The sequence below is a fragment of the Phoca vitulina genome, unplaced genomic scaffold (genome assembly GCF_004348235.1).
Source record: "Phoca vitulina isolate PV1807 unplaced genomic scaffold, GSC_HSeal_1.0 scaffold1, whole genome shotgun sequence".
Classification (NCBI taxonomy): Eukaryota; Metazoa; Chordata; class Mammalia; order Carnivora; family Phocidae; genus Phoca; species Phoca vitulina.
Window position 1 is genome coordinate 37,495,473 of NW_022589704.1, and position 16,254 is coordinate 37,511,726.

Here is a 16,254-nt window from a genome sequence, read left to right on the forward strand (position 1 = left end):
TTCTGGACACACTGAGTGTGAGGTGATTTTGAAGCATTTGAAATGAGAAGTAGGCAGTTGGGTGGGTCTGGAGATCAGGAGAAATATGGTTGGCCTAAGACACAGAAATGCATTTTGGGCCCAAACCAGAATGTTGTCAGGTTGTACTGGAATGGAGTTGCTCAGAGTGGCCATGTTTTCAGGGGAGTTGGAAGGGCTAAGGAGGTAATAAAGTGGAGATAAGAAAAGAAGGAGACAGTTCTCTCTCTCTCTCTTTTTTTTTTTTTTTTGACAAGTTTGGCTGCAAAGGAGAAGAGAGAGGGGCAGTTAGCAAATTTTATGAATTTGCATGATCATTTTTCTGGAGGAAGGTTGAGAATGGTGCCTCCCATTCTAGTGTCCCACTTAAGTTGAAGGACCACCATTGCATGTTAAAATGCCCCCATCTGGGGGTTTTCCTCTTTTAGTGGAGCCTGAGGCTTCCACTGACATCACCTCTTCATCTTTTCTTTTTTCCCTCATCCCTTCATCTTCTCATATGAATCTTACCTTCTAACCCTCTACTGTTTTTGATTTGTTTTTCCAAGAAAGTTGTCTTAAAAAGTTGAAAGCAAATGGGATAGAATTTTAAAAACCACAGTAAACAATGGAACTTTTAACCCAGAGGAAATTCAATATTCATTTAAGCAATCCCTCACAGGAAAAATTTAAATACTTTATTGCCAAATTATTTTAATTTAGCTCTTTCTACTTGTTCTACTTCTGGAAATTTTTTTGTGTTGTTGAATTTTACACTTTGGGTAGGAAAGTGGGATTTTGAGTAAGCATTTAAAGAAAAAAAAATCTTAGTATATATCGAGTAGAATTACTATGTTCCCAATTAATACTCCCTCCACTTGCATGCTTTTAAAATCAGATAGTTTGCCATTATTTATTAAATTTATACTTGGTAGCCAGCACTATAGAGGACACCAGAGAAGGACAAGTCATGCCTAGTACTACCCACTAGAAGTTTCTAATACGACGGAAACAACACATATGCAAAATAAAATATAATACATTATAGAAGACTGATAATTATATAAGACAATACGTTGCAGGATTTCTTTTCCTTCGGTGCCTGAGGTTCTTGGTCATGCTGCTTCGAAGAATGAAGAGGTAGAGCACACGAAGAGTGGTGGGCAGCAAAATTTATTGAGCAATAGTACAAAACTTCCAAAGAGGGAGGGGACCTGAGAGGGTTGCTAAGTGTAGGGGCTTGTTGGCAGGCTTGTTTTATGGGCTTTTTGGTGGGCTATTTTAATCCGATTAACCCTATGCACCTGTTACCCAATCAGGTTTTTTTGTCCATGTGCTCATCTACTTATCAGGTAGATGTGCACGTAGGAAAGGGTGGAGGGCTCCTTCCAGGCCTGTGTTTCATAGCCTGGGGGACCAAGAGGGCAGTGGCCGCCACTGCCCTAAGGCATGCCGGCCAGTTGCAGGCCACCAGATCAAGCTTTGTTTCAATATTCCACTGGCTGTTGAGCTGGCCCCCCAGGCCTGGGTTAGGACGCCCAAGGCCATTCCCTTTCTTTCTGTCACATACAAGTAGTAAGTCCTCCCAGTAGGAAGACTTAAAAGCTGGGGCACTGAGTAAAACCTAGATTAACAGGATGGGGTCTCTTTTCTTTTAAGGGTAGTTTTCCTCTTGGGGTGGGGCTTGTCCCTGCCTGCCTTTCTTCTGACTATCCTTCATTAAATTAAATACAATAGATGAATAATAGCAAATAAAAGTATGAAATACTTAACTGAATGTATTGATTATATATATGTTACAGTCAAGGACAGTAAAGACCAAGAGTCAAAGAAGGCATTTCCTGTTTTAAAGTACATAAATTTATCACTAAATTCTACCCCTAAAACTAATAATACACTATATGTTAACTAAATAGAATTTAAATAAAAAATTACAAAAATAAAGTACATAACTTTAAACAAATCAACACCAAAAATAACTTTATAATATTTTTTTAAAAAACCGTATTTCTTCATTTCTAGGATGGCATCTTTCCATATTTTAATACAATAGATAACATTCATCTTTGTACCAGGTACTGTTATAAAGTGCTTTAAATGTGTTGACATGTTGAATATGGATCATTTAGTGGGGTGGAAATATTTCATCTTCCCCCCTACTAGGTTCTGTTAAACAATTGGTACAAACTGAGATTCTATGGCTTTTTAGGGTCCAGGAAGTATGGTATGTGTGGAAATACATAGTGCTTCGATATATTTAAAAAATATAAAAATTACATTAATTAAATGTTCTTATCTTCTTAGCCTGGATTGCCAGGACCTTGGTTCTGCTTTGTGACTATCACTTGCTAGCCCCAAGACACCCATGGATCCCCTGTACCTTAACTATTCGGTTAAAGCCACACTAGTTGCAAAACAGAAGAGTCTCCGTGTTGAGATCGTGAGGTAACCTCATCCAAAATTTCACCTCATTCAGCAATCATTTACATACCTCTGCCTGTGGTTTTCAGCTGGGCCAGGGAGGTGGTGCTGATATATTTACAAACAAGGTATGAACTATGTAAACCACCAGTGTAAAGTCAAAACACATGATTATACTGGGTGGGGCTCCTCAGGAACTGGCCTCTGAGATGGAGATTTGCATGCTAAGACTTACTGGGGCATGCTTTTAGGAACACCTAAAAGGCCTTTGTATTCTTGCACTCACTGGATCTGTATAACCTCCAGGGAGGGGTTGTCACCTTGGTCGAGGTGGTTATTTTTGGCTGAGGGCAATTCCTAGGGGAAGACTCAGCTTCAAGCTGTCAGCCGGCAACACTCCCAGCAGTTGGGGGAATAAGGACTTTGGTCCCGAAGGTGGGAGCCAGGTGGGACGCCACAGCATCATATGTTTACATGTTAATGTACACATACACACATAAGTATATATACAGGTATATTCATACATATACACACACATGAATATATAGACATATACATACATTCATGTATATTTATACTTAGGAAAATTTAAAAAGCATAAATCAAGTAGATAAAACCACAGTGAAATGTGACATAGTAAATTGGGCAGATTTATTGAAATCACAGGCTATTATCACAACAGTACAGTGGTTCTCAGGATTGCCCCTTGATGTCTTTAATACAGTGATCAAATTCTCTGCAGACTAGATTATGGCAGAGAGCAGGAGAGTTTACATCCCATAAAGACTGTGAAAGTGAACTGTTGGCCTTGTCATAGAAAAGAGAACAGCTTTTGGTGCAAATTGGAATAGATAAAAAAGCATTTGCCGTAATCAGTAGATGTATACCAGGTACCTAGGATTGTGCTGATTTGCTGCAGTAAAGATAGAACTGCAGATGCAACTGGCTTTACCATCTGATTAAGTTTACACCAATTCATAATAATTCTCTCAGATTCATCTGCTGCTGCATAGGCCAGACAGGTGAGTTGAATGGGGAAATGATAGGATCATGACTGCTGCATCAACCACATCTTTTATGCTGGTACTAATTTTTACATCTCTCCAGGGATTTGGTATTGCTTTTGGTTTTCTGTCCTTAAGGGGATAAGCCTCCCTTTCAATCAAGGGGTCTGTGAACTGGCTGAGGTATGAAAACTGGTTGAGAAGGATGACTTTTCATTCTGATGGCTCGAGTCAGGTTTCAGGCAGCAGACCTAGTTTTGCCTGCTATAGAGATCAAGGAATATTTCAGAAGTCTGTCCATCTATATCATTCCTAGGGCCACCCAGGGCATTACTAAATATCCCTGTAGGTCAAGACCTTTGAGTCCTATGTTGCCCCTGCTGCTCACTGCAGTAGATGTGTCCACTCTGTCCCTGCCAATTAAGCAGTGTCACTTGGCCATTGCCATCCCGGGATCCCACTCTCATGGAAATCAGGGAGCAATTTTGATGGAAGCATCTTCCACCATCAAATCCAGCTACTACAGAGCTTTTCTGGTGTTCCCCTTACTAAAGTATTTTACAATGCCTTAGTGTAGAGACAGTCATCTGGGCCTCCAGGGGTATATAGTTCAGGGCTGGGTATACACATTATACATAAAATCACTCCAACATTGCCATCTCCACGAACCTTTGGATTTCTTCCTCTACATTATACCAGGGACATTTGGGCACCTCAGTCTCATTGAATATAGATCACCAATGGGTCTGAGTTTTAGCTAACCAATTAAACAAACCATTAGAGTCACTTTCAATGTATGAACTAACACATTAAATCCAGGCTTTATGGTAAATCCACCCATATCAATAAATTTAGCCCAATCCTTTGCTCTTTATTTTGTTTGGAACTTGACCAAAAACTGTTCAGCCTTTCACAAAATCACGTCACCTCTGACAACACCAATATTGTTATTTGAGTTGCTAATATAAAACATTTATATTGGTCTGTACTTACAGTTCTCTCATTTACAATAGTTCTACATACAGGTGTAAGCATCTTACTATTTATTTTGTCTTCTAATACAAGTTAATTACAAATTATTTTCCTTTATTATGTAATTAGGAGATTATATTGATTTCTTGGGAAATTTGCATAGGTAGTTAATATTATCTATGAATTTCATTTCAGGACAGTAAGGGGAGTGTTTAAAAATGGTAGTTATAAAAAGGAGGTGATGGGTCTGATAGGGTTGAGAACACCTCCCTCCTCCTTTTAAATTGGGCCCAAAGAAATTATGTATAGGAATGGCCATGATGAGCCAAAGTGGATCTTGAGTGCATTTGCAGATTAAATAATTTGTTATCACTCTTCTGAAAGAAGGCTAAGTTTTAGTAGAGAATTCTGTGTCCTATTCAGTTTACTTACAAAGCCATGCAGGGTGATATTAGTAAATACAAATGCCAACAACCGTGGTGAAGAACTGCCTCCCATATACAACAAATGCGATCTATTTTGTGTTTGAAGGAGGACTTGAGGAGAAATATGTTCTGTCTCTGAGCATTACTGAAGATAGAGGAGTGGAAGCCAGGAGCGTACTTTCTTAGCTCCCTTGTCTATATGATCTGAGTCACAATTCCATGGTTAGGTAATAAAGAGGAGGATGCTAAGCAAATGCTACCACTCCCTTCTCCCTTTCCCACATGGAATCTTCAGAGACACTCTGAAAGGAGGAAGAGTCCACATTTGGTCTGTGAATGAATCAAGGGTAGGTATTTGGTCTTAACCCCAAACTCCAGCTCCGGTTTGCTGTTCAAGGCAGGTTTGCTTTGTGGCATGCCAGGAGCACAGGGGGCTACCTGGGAGCAACACCCCAACCCACTTGCCTACTTAACTCTTCCTCCTCCAGAATCTCAACTCTTGTCACTTTCTCAGGGAAGCCTGCCCTCACCCACCAGTCTGGGTCTGATTCCTTTGTCATGGATTTCCTTCAGAAGCACCCCCACCCCCATCCCTTATCAGTCTGTGATTACATTCATTAGTTATGACCTTGTGGTTTATGTAGGACACCCATTGAGACTAGGTATCTTCCCTGTTTATTCTCCCTGCCTTTCATACTGTGCCCAACTGGTATCTGATACAAAGTAGGCGCTCATTACACAGCTGTTGAATGAATAAATGTTTGTTCCAAATTCCAGAAGTATCAACACTTGCTTCGATTGGTGCATATTACCACTGTATCTGTATCCCATGCTGTTTGATAGCTAAGTCTTCTATTTGTTGAAGAGCACGGTAACTGGATTTTGTTGAAATGAGTCAGGACTGGTGACAACACTCAAAAGCCCCATTAATTTAGGACTTCTAATTTAGGACTTCTTTTCTTCTCCAGTAACTCTGCTCCACCTCCATCTCCTCAATTCAAAACCCAGTGTTTGAACTTAACGATGGAGTTTTGTGTGTGCCTAGCTGGAGAACGGGGTGGAGGGGCTAGAGCCCCTGTCCCCCACCTCCCAAGTGTTTGACGAACACTCGCTAAAGAATTACAGTGTGTCCAAGGCCTCCCTGCATTAAACAAAGAAAGCCCCAGAACCACAATCCCCGACCTAGGTGGGATAATTTGGAGTGTTGGGCAGTCTGGTTCCGGATGAGGGCGGGAGGTTGAGCATAAGTGTGACTGACCGAATCTCGCAGGTGAAAGCTCAGGTTAAAGTTGGTGGCCTGTGAGTCACACCCCGAGGCTTGTGTCTGCAAGGGCTTGCTCATCAGGTTGGGTCCGTGTGTGTCCGTGTGTGTGAGATGGGGCTCGGGAGGGCCACGCTCAGCCCCGGGGCGGGGATGGGGCGTCTCTCACCGCGAACGCCTTCGGGGCCGCAGGGCAGCGGGGCCGGCTCGCCTGGGCGCAGTGTGCAGGCGCCGAAAGCAGGCGGCAGTCTGGCCCCACGGCGCGTCGGGCGCGGGCGCAGGCGAGCTCGGGGGGCCGCGGGCTGCGAGGCCCGGCTGCGGGCGGCAGGAGGCAGCGTCGGCCCAGGCGGCGCGGCCGCGAGCGAGCCAGCGCGCGGTGATGTCAGTGGCGGCCCGGCTGGCAGCAGCCGGTACTTCCTGTATAAAGGCGGGCGGGCTCGGCTGCAAACCCCACTAGCCAGTGTCAGCCTCTCGGCGGGAGGAGGAGGCGGCGGAGGAGGAGCAGGGGGAGGGCTGTCAAATTCGGGAGCCAGATTTTTTTCCCTTCCCCTGGCAATCCCTTCCGCTTTCCCGGCTCCTGGCGTGACATCTGCGGACCGGGGACCTGTATGTGTGTGCGCGCGAAGGAGCGGAAGAATGGCAGTGCTCAAACTCACCGACCAGGTAGGGGGCGGCGGCGCCGGCGGGCGGGACGCGCGGGCGCGGGGCGGCGCGGAGCCCGGCGGGGGGATGGGGGCGCGGCGCGGAGCGCGCCCGCGAGCTGTTTACTCGCAGCGAAGGGGAGGAGTGTGTGCGGCCGCCGGCTGCTCGGAAAGCCGGCGGCTGGGGCTCTCCTCCCCTGCGCCGTCCCCGCCCTGGGCCGTCGGAACTGCGCGCTCCGCTCGGTGCCCGCGGCGCGCCCGAGGGCTGGGGAAGGGGCCGGCGGGCGTCGGGCGAGCCGGGGCGCCGCTGTGCGCGGGTGTGCGCAGCTGAGCGCGGGTGTGCGTTGTCCGCGGGCCCGGGCTGGGCAGGGGGAGGGGAGGCTCGAGGTGCTCCTCCGGCTCCTACCGTGCTGCGCAGCGTGGGCTCCTCCAGCGGGTGCTGGCGGAAGGAGGACGGGTGGATGGAGAGGGAGAAAGGATCGCAGCAGCCTGGGACCTTTCCCCGAGCCAAGCAGGAGACCGGCCCAGACCGCGGCTCTTGTGTGGTCGAGCTGTCTTTATCCTTTTGACATGACATTCTGACTTCCTCTTTAGTCGCCCAGAGGCTGTGTGTGCGTGGTGCGCGGTGGAGACCCTTGGAGAAGGCGCTTTTGATTCTGGCCCGTCTCTCCCGGGAGGCTAAGCCCCAGGGCTCCACTCACAGCAGTGGACCACCCTCTCTGTGCCTGTATCAGTTTTGTTGCTTTCCTGGCTGAGACACCGCACAGGGCAGCTTCGGAGTCCTGGTTTGGAGAAGTGAGGTTATTTGCTCACTCGGTTGACAGTCCTTGCTGTAGGTCTTTGGGATGGAAACACCCCACCTTTGCAGACTTTGCTGCTCTTGGGATATTGACACCCATAGGCGCCCAACCAAGTTGCATGACCAAACTCTGCAGCTCCTTTCACGAAAAAAGGAAACAGCTTGCTTTTTCTCCTCCTGCTGTTTATTCATGGACAGTGAAATGAACACTGTTTGGGGGTCCTGGTAGGCGCAGAGGCAGTCTTGACTTTGACACCCTATCAAACATGCCATTCCTTGGTATGAAACATCTCCTACATCTCGAATGGGGTGCATCAGCTGCCTTGCTGTCCCCAGGTAGAATCCAGCCAGAACATCCTGCGATTTAGATTCAGTCAAGCACCAGAATGCATATCTTTTAGATTCAAAATTTGCTTTGTTTTCTCTAAGTATTTACAGGCTTTTTTTTTTTTTTCCCCGTGGAGGAGAGATCACTGAATTAACATTCATCTTATCCTCAAATTTAGCAGGAAGAACAGCTGGTAATTGTGAGGAATCTGCTTGTTCCCATTGGTTCCAGAGCATTTAAAAGTGTTTGTAAGTTGATATTAGGATTCTCTCCACCTTTTTTGGTCACATACTTTGACAACTGTTAGACATTTGCTTTTTTTAAAATCTTCCAGTTTTAGTCTGTCCTGGTCATGCCATCCTTGCTGGCCCAAGTTACAGTTATTATACTTGCCTCTAATTCCTAAATCTTCAAAGTACAAAAAATGAATCTAGTGGGCATTATTGTTATAATCACATACACCACAGAATTTCACATAGAATTTTAGTGTTGGAAGAGATGTTAAAGACAATCTTAGCCCAAATCCTTCATTTTTTTAAAATGCAGAACCTGAGATCTGAAGAAGTGAAGCACGCGGTCCTCAAGGACCACAGCTGTTGGCCTGTATTGCTGCTGAAACTAGCTTCTGTCCTGTCTCCTGCCTTCCAGGCTTCTGTGCTTTTTGCCAGAGGTTTTAAGACACCTCCGTCTTCTCATTGGATGTGTTGAAAGGGTTACAAGAAGGCATCCTCTCCTAAATCAAGATCAACACTAGGGAAAAGTATATTTCTTGGTCTTAGAAAGAAAGGAAGTTCTTCTTCTTGACTTATCAGAGTAGGGCTTTCAAAGCTGTTTGTCTTTTTTTTTTTTTTAAGATTTTATTTATTTATTTGACAGAGAGAGGCACAGCAAGAGAGGGAACACAAGCAGGGGGAGTGGGAGAGGGAGAAGCAGGCTTCCCGCCGAGCAGGGAGCCCGAGGCGGGGCTCGATCCCAGGACCCTGGGATCATGACCTGAGCCGAAGGCAGACGCTTAAAGACTGAGCCACCCAGGTGCCCCCAAAGCTGTTTGTCTTTTAAAATGTTTCTGACTACATCTCCTCCCTTCCCCAAAGAAGCTAGTATCGCTGTGGAAAAAAGAGTCATACAGCCTGCATTTGGTTCCATCTCCAGATCCATAAAAGGGGTCTAAGGAGTTCTGAGGTTCAGGAACATCTAAGAATTGCCATCCTCTCTTGGGACAAGGCCAGACTGAAGCTGGATGAGGAGGTGGTCTGGGCTGGGTGGAGTTGTGAGCAATGAAGGTTTTTGTGTGGCTTTGGGTCCAGGAAATGTGTGGTCTTTCTTGCCTTATATAGTCTTACCTTTCCGTTTGAAACTAAAATCTTAGATGCTGGTTCATAACCTCACCGGAGGCTTAAAAACCCTTTGCTTAAGTTCCTGCTACAAGAGTTTTGCTCCATCATTGTGGGTAGGGGGGCTGCCTGCTTGGGGTCACTGCCTCTGCCATAGAGTTTGTAGAAGAGTGCCTGACTCTCCCTTCAGCTGCTGGTGAAACAGTCCCTTCCCGGTTCCTCCGTCATCTTTCAGTGCCCTATTTGTGAGCGGATCCTTGATTTTTCGCGATGGCTCTTGGATTTTTAGCTTGATATCCCGATTTCCCTGACACATTCTTATTGTTGATACCCTGAATCACAAGCCATCTTGGTTTGTTTTTAAACCTGCCTAAAGGAAAGAATGTAAGAAGATGACATTTCCGGTCCTGCTGAAGCCGGGGACAGGAGCTTGCTGGGTTGATGGCAGTCACTGCATCTATAGTCGGTCCCGCACCGGCATCTCGGTCATGCACGAGGAGGGACCCTCTCTTCTGAACTCTGTTTTGGGATAGTTTAAAAAAGGGAGAGGCAAATGTGGTTTTTAGTTTTTTTTTTAATTAAGTTACCTTTTTTTTTTTTTACTGTGAGAGGGAACTGGGAGCTGTTGCTACAAACAAACTTAGCATTTAGCACTTCTGCATTTGTAACCGTGTCTCTTCTGTTTTCCTCTTCACACAGCACACGTCATTTTTCTTGCAGTGATATGGGGACCAATCATCCTGGTTTGCCTAGAACTGAGAGGTTTCCTAAGATGTGGTACTTTCAGTGCTAAAGCTGGGAAAATTCTAGGCAAACCACGATGAGTTGGTCACCCTGTGCAGCATAGAACATACTCACCTATGTAATTAATATAATAATGTGATTATTTCCTCCTAGATGGACATTAGGAGGTTTCTCTATATCTTTGATAAAGTGAGCTGATTTTAAATTTGAGAAAGAAAGTTCTGTTTCATATAAATGTAATGCATTTTAGCTCAAGATACCCATGAAACTCTGCAGTTTGATTTGGGATTGAACTTTTGGGGGCTGCTCTTTATGTCTGGTTAAGGTACTCCAGTGATTTTAAGTGTCTGCTCCTATCTTCAGCCTGCCCTCCTCACCCCCCAAAAAAAGTTTTTCGGAGTTATGATGCCAGAATAGTTAGTTCTTTTGGATCTTTGAAATGTTCACTATTCTTATCAGAATTTGCTAGTGACAGCAGAATGTCACCTCCATCTCAAGGCTGCCTGTAGACAAACTGTGTCAGCAGGTGGCCCTTTTCGGAGCCTCCTGCCTGGAGGCCTTCTGGCTATGTGTCCCCTTGCCAAGTCGTAGCTCACACTTGAATCACCCATCCCCTTTCCAAAGGCAGTGGCAAGCAGCTAGAAATCCTGTAACTTTGAACGCAGGATTTTAGCTCATAGTGTGGGACCTTGGGACATGTTGTGTATTTTATAGGGCCGCCCTCATCCTACCATTGCTCCCAAGAGCACTGGGTTTATAGCAAACACGATGCTGCGGTCCTGCCATCAGCAAAGAAGAAGGGAAAAGAAAGGCTTTATTCTTTGGACCCTTCTTTAGTTGTTTTGCGATCCAGGCACATGATTTGGGGAGTGCACTAGAGGGCTGGTGTTTCCTGGCAGACACCTAATAGTGGCTTACATTTATCGTGATCTCTCGTATGTTGGGCCCTCTCTCTCAATCCTCACAGCCTCACTAGGAGGTAGGTGGCAGTGTAATTCCTATTTTATAGATGGGAAAACAGGAATAGAGAGGCTAATTGACTTGTTCAAGGTCATCCACCCACTAAGCGAGCACCTACCTGCCCTGGCAGTCTGATTGCACAGGTGGGGCTCTAACCACAAGGCTATACTTTCAATAGTTGAAAGGTCAGTGCAGTTGTAGGACCCATGGATGCCTGCTCTTATTTACCAGGAAGCCATTGGGCGAGCTGCACCCCCACGCTCCTCCAGGCTCTTGCTTTTGGGGCCAGACCCAGTCCTGTCCGAGTCAGGAGCTGCTCCGAGGCCTCCGGTGTTGCCAGACGGGGCTTATCCTGTTCGCTTCTCCACCCACCCCCCTCCCCCCCCCACCCCATGCTGAAAGACCTGTTGATTGGTAACTTGGGGACTTTTTTCTTGGTCATTAACAAATAAACTGTGATCACTGTAGAAAAATCAGAAAGCTGGATACGCAAAAAGAAACAGTTAAAACCATCTGCAGTCTCAGAACTACTCCTGACATCTTGAAACTTCTAGCCAGGTAAAATCTTTAAACTTTCCACATGATGATATCAGTATCTTTCTCTTGACCACAAAGCTAACAACTATTCTGGCTGATTTTTCCAAATAAACTGAATTTATATGTCTCTTGAATAAATGACTGGCTGCGGTAGTGTAAACCCAGCAGCACATACCTTTTCTTTTCTTCTCTTTTTTTTTTTTTTTAAGATTTCAACTTTTACTTCCTCTTTTCCTCTAAATAGAGAGTAAATATAAACTCCAAAAAGCACAATTGTTTGTGCCAGAAACAGGACTGAAACATTCTTTAAAAAGATTTCTATTTCAACAATATAACATGAGTTTCTATAGGCCGAAGTATAACATGAAATAATGTAAAAAATAGTGAGGAGCTGGAGAGAAATAATCCTGTGGTTCTCAAACTCGGTAAGCTATAGCTCTCCTTTTTTTTTTCTTTCTCTTTTTATTCATTTATTTATTTACTTACTTATTATTTATTTATTTATTTTCTCTCTCTCTTTTTTTAAAGTAAGCTCTTTGAACTCACCACCCTGAGATCAAAAGTCACATGGTCTACTGACTTAGCCAGCCAGGCGCCCCCTCTGGCTCTCCTTTTTATTTTCCTCAAAGAAGTTTCCATATTGAATCTCAATATATAAGAGATTGGTGGCGGTAGTGATCCCTGAGGCCCTTTCAAAGATTATTTGGCATTAAGGAGGGCACGTGGTGTGATGAGCACTGGGTGTTATACGCAACTGATAAATTATTGAACACTGCATCTGAAACTAATGATGCACTGTATACTGGCTAATTGAATTTAAATAAAAAAAAAAACCCGAAGATTATTTGGGTTTAGTATTATTTGAAAGCCCCTTTGTATGAGAAAACTCCTGGTGACTGATTCAGTGTTCTTTTCCTGACATACTGTGTTCTCCAAAAACAAACATTTATGAGTATTTGTAGACGATTAGGAGTTACATAGAATTTGGATGACCATATCATTTTTATTCATTCTGGGACAACTTTGAGAATGATGGGGGTACTATTGAATATTAAGCTGGGAAGATAGGTGTGAAGCAGGTCTGTCCCAGGTAAACCTGGACACACGGTCACATGACATAGACTGTGTTTGCCACCCCAGGCTTGACAGTAAGTGGACTAGTGACTAGTAGGCTAGTTTTTTTTTTTTTTTTTCGAGTCAGGTTTACACTGGAGCAGGTATTACAAAGATGGCTTTATCACCTTACCCAAGTCTGGAGTCGGAAAAATGGCTTCTGTTTCATACATCAGTCCGACCGGTTGGGTGAGGGGTTGGAGGAACATTCTGGCTCTTGCTGCTGAGGATGGGGGGAAATGTAATAATCAGTGATCAATGTTTGCTAGGGTATAAGGTAAGGGAGAGATGGCCTCTGTTGTGCGTTAGCCAACCCTTGGCAGGTCACATTAGCCTCTGCCGGCCTCATGTCCTTATTTGTAAAATGAAGAGGTCGGACCAGATGCCTTTCGGGTGTCTCGGCTCCTGCTGCTACCTCTGTGACTCAGTCCCTCTGTTTACAGTTTGTCCTGTAGTCTCCTTCACAGATGTGGCCGTGGAGGCCGTACTTGCAGATGGGCTCCAGTTTAATTTTCTGGGTAACAAAGCCAGATTCCAGAAGAAGGTTTTAACCAATGTCCGTGATTTAGGAACGGGTTCCTACCCTATGGCCACCCGCCCCCCACCCCCGGCCCCCCATTTGATAGATCATGTGAGGTTATTTATTTTATAAAGCATCAGTTTTATTGAGTATTCCTTTAGCACCCTGTGACCAACATCATACTTGCCTTCTGCTGGACTTCAGAGGTTGAGAGAGCAGGTGTTTTCTCTCATCAGTGTTCAAGTCTGTAAAAAAGTTGGTAGCCCAAGAGGTTGAAATTAATGATCATGACTCTAGTTTTTCATTATGATATTCATAATTTTTAAGAATCTTTTTATTTGCCTCCTCTTTTGAAACTGAAAATTTATTTAGCACTCTGTTAATTGGATCAAGCAAATAGGAAGTCTGTAGTCCACCTTTGGGCTTTTTCAGGCTTTGCTAAGCCAATAACGCTTGCTTGTATTTCTTGGTCTTCATGTGTCTGCAATTCCCTCACTCCCACCCTGTGAGTCATAAGCATCCCAGTGGAACTTTCTAAGTTATCTTTAATACCAGGAGACTATTTTGCCCCAGGGGAGCCTCCAGAGCTCTTGGTAAAACTAGAGGGATTTGTAGGAACATCTGAGGCCTAGACGTGCAAAATTTCCTCACGGTTCCAGTCTGTCTCAAAGGTTTCAATGTTTAAAAAATAAAAAAAGGTCTCAATGTTAAATTGCTTTTGTTTATTTTCGAAATAATACTAGATCAGAAGACTGGGATTCTACTCATGGTTCTTTTTCTAATAATTGTATGGCTTTGGGCAAATCCTGGCCTTAGTTTCTTTGTCTATAAAATGGCGGTGGATGGGTGGAGAATCCTCTATATTCTTTCAAGTTCTAACAGTCTAAGAGAATGCCCCAGATATCTCGTCTCAATTCGTGGAATCTGTTTTGAAAAGTATCTGCCTTCCATGAACTTCTGTTCTCTCCCCCACATTCTCTCCCTACCCCCCCCCCCCCCCCCCCCCCCCCCCCCCCCCCCCCCCCCCCCCCCCGCCGGGTGATGGTGGCAGCTAGAGTTGACCAGCTCTGAGAAACACACTTACGCTCTGCCTAAAGGTCAGGGGTCCTTTCCCCAAGAATGTCATCTTCTAGCATCTCCAGCAGCTGGGTTTCAGGGAGGGACACAGAACCCCTGGGGCTGCACTCAGTTTGGCCCTGTGAGAATTCCCTAGAGCTTCTTGCTGGACAAGGGGAGCAAGCCTTGCAGACCCCGTGTTTATCTATTATGAGCTGTGCTGAGCTGGTGCCCACTTTAGCCTTTCTCAGAGATGCTGCTTTAGCAAATGGCCTGAGTTCTCCCTATAATCCTATTTTATTGAACTCCATAATAACATCTGGGTCTAACAAGTCTTTTTTCCCAGTGTTGGACCCAGGGATTGGGTGCAGTTGACACAGTGACCACCGTTATGTGTAGATACACTCAGTCTGTAGACGCTTGTTTTGCTATCTAGTACTGGCAAGATGAAGAGAAAGATAGGAAGGAGAAATTCAGGTAAGTTGGGACAAATCAAGCAACCCATTATTGTTAAACAATGGCCTCCAAAAGTCAGGGGTGCCTCCACGCCAGGGCTGAGTAGGATGGCTTGTTGAGTTTGGGAAAGAAAAGATCAGAATTCATAGTTCTTTTAGAACTCTTTAAAATTTTCATTTTTGTATATTTTGAATATATGTTATACCCCAGTACTATAAAAATCCTCTTCGTTCTACTTCCCACTTTTGACCACCTGGCCAAACCACCACTTGGACTGTTGCAGCAACCTTCTGACTGGACTTGCTCACCCAGCCTTGACGCTCTGCTCTCAGCGTGGCCATCAGAGTGATGAACTCTGATGCTCAGATCATGTCCTTTCTCCACTCAGCGCCTCCCATCTCACCCAGGGGAAAAGCTGAAGTCCTAGAGTGGCTCACCAGGCCCCCTGCACCCATCTGTCCAGCCACGTCTCCTCTGTCTCTCCCTGGCTCCTTGGCTCCAGCATCAGCCTCCTCACCGTTCATTGAACATACCAGGTGCCATCCTGCCTGCAATCCCTTGATGTCCTGCTGCCTGTGAAGCTCTTCCCCAGAAGTCCGCATGCCCAGCCTCACCCCTTTCAGATCTTTACTCACATGTTACCTTCGCAGTGAGTCCTTGCCTGACCTCCATATATCAACTGCCTACGCCACATTTCCTGTCGCCTTTCTTTGCTTCCTCTCCGTAGTACATATCCCTTGTACCATACATTTTGTCTTTTTATAAAAATAAAAGCTTATGTGTAGAAGAGATACAAATAACAGGGCAGAGTTTTTTGTTGTTTCGTTAGCTTGGTTCATTCACTGCTGTAACTTCAGCACTTAGAAACAGTATAAGGCACATAGTAAATGCCAATAAATGTTTGTTAATTGAATGATGTAAATATCGTGTGTGTGTGTGTGTGTGTGTGTGTGTGTGTGTGTGTGTATCTACATGCTCAGATGTTTTTACTCTTTAGGTGCTCAAATAAAAAAACTTAAAAATACTTCTACAAACAGAGCTTCCATCTGTACACTGGGATATTGGATTTCCATTCAAAGGAAATTCAGAGTAATCTTTCTGCCCCATCAAAAGATAGAAGATCACATATTGTCTTCTTTTCTGGTTATATTTCTCCTCTTTTTAAATTGAGCTTTCGGTGGTGGGGATGGGTTAGCACCGTAGTTGGTTCTCAGTGGGTTCCATTTCTTTATAGGGGAGATATCAGAGTGACACTAGGGAAAGGGAGATGTGGACCCCAAATATTATGGGAAAGGATGCTCAGACCCATAGCAAAGTGGATCATCTTTTTTTTTTTTTTTTAAAGATTTTATTTATTTGACAGAGAGAGACACAGTGAGAGAGGGAACACAAGCAGGGGGAGTGGGAGAGGGAGAAACAGGCTTCCTGCCGGGCAGGGAGCCTGATGTGGGACTCGATCCCAGGACCCTGGGATCATGACCTGAGCCAAAGGCAGACGCTTAACGACTGAGCCACCCAGGCGCCCAAAGTGGATCATCTTTTATGTATTCAAGCAATCAAAGTCTGTTTAATAAACTCCATTTCCAAGGCAGTGACTCTGGTGGAGTCTTCTGTCCCCCCCCCCCCCCCCCCCCCCCCCCCCCCGCTTCCACAAAGGATAAGAACAGGTACAATAAAATGGTGAGA

At 45.0% G+C, this 16,254-nt stretch overlaps 1 protein-coding gene across 6 annotated transcripts in view; it reads left to right on the forward strand.

Annotated features, from left to right (window-relative positions):
- Positions 1-6,506: 6,506 nt before the first annotated feature.
- The window catches only part of ANKRD44 (ankyrin repeat domain 44), a 360,792-nt gene continuing 351,044 nt past the window's right edge, over positions 6,507-16,254 (forward strand). For all 6 annotated transcript variants that reach the window (XM_032405615.1, XM_032405624.1, XM_032405635.1 and 3 more), the window contains exon 1: positions 6,507-6,743. In XM_032405615.1, coding sequence (XP_032261506.1) covers positions 6,717-6,743 — 27 coding nt within the window. In that variant the 5' untranslated portion in view covers positions 6,507-6,716. The remainder of the gene's footprint in view (positions 6,744-16,254) is intronic.